Source organism: Otolemur garnettii, unplaced genomic scaffold, assembly GCF_000181295.1.
Source record: "Otolemur garnettii isolate 467f Iridium unplaced genomic scaffold, OtoGar3 scaffold00041, whole genome shotgun sequence".
Taxonomy (NCBI): Eukaryota; Metazoa; Chordata; class Mammalia; order Primates; family Galagidae; genus Otolemur; species Otolemur garnettii.
This window is the reverse complement of record NW_003852436.1, coordinates 13,409,672-13,410,875: the sequence shown is the minus strand read 5'-3', so window position 1 is coordinate 13,410,875 and position 1,204 is coordinate 13,409,672. Positions and strand designations below refer to the sequence as shown.

The following is a 1,204-nucleotide window of genomic DNA, read 5'->3' as shown; positions in this document are numbered from 1 at the left end:
CTGAATACTTTCTTATCGGATGCATTTTACTTATGGAGTTTATATTCCATCCAAAATCTATCTGCTTCATGCATTTTCAGTCAGTTTAGAGGTTCACTCCTCATCAAGTTATTTTGACAGCTCCCTATGAAAAGTGGTGAACCACATATGCGTGTGAATTTAAACTCTGGTTCTGAAACAATTATCCCAAGGTAGAAACACTCTGGTACTCTGAAAACCCAAGAGCTGCAGTATCACTAAGCAAGAGTCTAAAAGACACACTGTCCTTACCATGCTGTTCTTAAGGGCAGTTGCAGTGAAGTTTAACACAAGGCCAGGCTCTGCGATCAAACGAGGCAAAAAGAAAACAAAGAACTCTGACTCCTTGGATTTCTTCACGTGAGCAAACCGAGTCAGTCCCAAAACATTCCTCCTGTATAATTTATAAAGGAAGAAATGATTATGAAGAGCAATTTTGACATGAAAAAAAAGAGGAACTCACTAAATATTATTCCCACTGAAAGGCACAAGGGCTCTTGGGAAAATGGCTTATTTAGGTCAGAGAATGAGAAAGCGTAAGATTGACCCTAGAGCAAAGGTTCTCAACCTGTGGGTCACGACCCACAGGAACTGTATTAAAGGGCTGTGGCATCAGGAAGGTTGAGAACCACTGCCCTAGAGTGTCCTGTTTTACTAGAAAGCAAGGAAGTACTCTAAGAATGATAAGCCAATCAAACTTGGGACAATTTTTCATCAAAAATAACAGTGACGGTAAGATTATAACACACTAACTTAAGAATCCATAGCAATGCTTGATGAAATGTTCTTTTCTTTTCTTTTTTGAGACAGTTTCATTATGTCACCCTCAGTAGAGTGCTGTAGTGTCACAGCTCACAGCAACCTCAAACTCTTGGGTTTAAGTGATTCTCTTGCCTCAGCCTCCCAAGTAGCCGGGACTAGAGGCGCCCACTACAATGCCTGGCTATTTTTTGTTGCAGTTGTCATTGTTGTTTAGCAGGCCTGGGCCGGGTTTGAACCCGCCAGCCCTGGTGTATGTGGCCAGTGCCCTAACCACTGGGCTACGGGCACTAAGATGTTCTTTTCTTAAAAAAACAGTATCTGCTAATAAATAAATACATAATGAACAAAATATTCAGAAATATTATCATTTTGCAGCCATAAGTCTAATAACTGGTTATTATTAAACCAGTTTTTTTTTTTTTTT

The 1,204-nt window shown here is 39.9% G+C and overlaps 1 protein-coding gene across 7 annotated transcripts in view; it reads right to left on the bottom strand.

Moving 5' to 3' along the window:
• The window catches only part of TMEM131L (transmembrane 131 like), a 185,707-nt gene that overhangs the window by 51,321 nt on the left and 133,182 nt on the right, over positions 1-1,204 (bottom strand). For all 7 annotated transcript variants that reach the window (XM_023513471.1, XM_023513472.1, XM_023513473.1 and 4 more), the window contains one exon: positions 271-412. In XM_023513471.1, the coding sequence (XP_023369239.1) occupies positions 271-412 (142 nt within the window). The remainder of the gene's footprint in view (positions 1-270; positions 413-1,204) is intronic.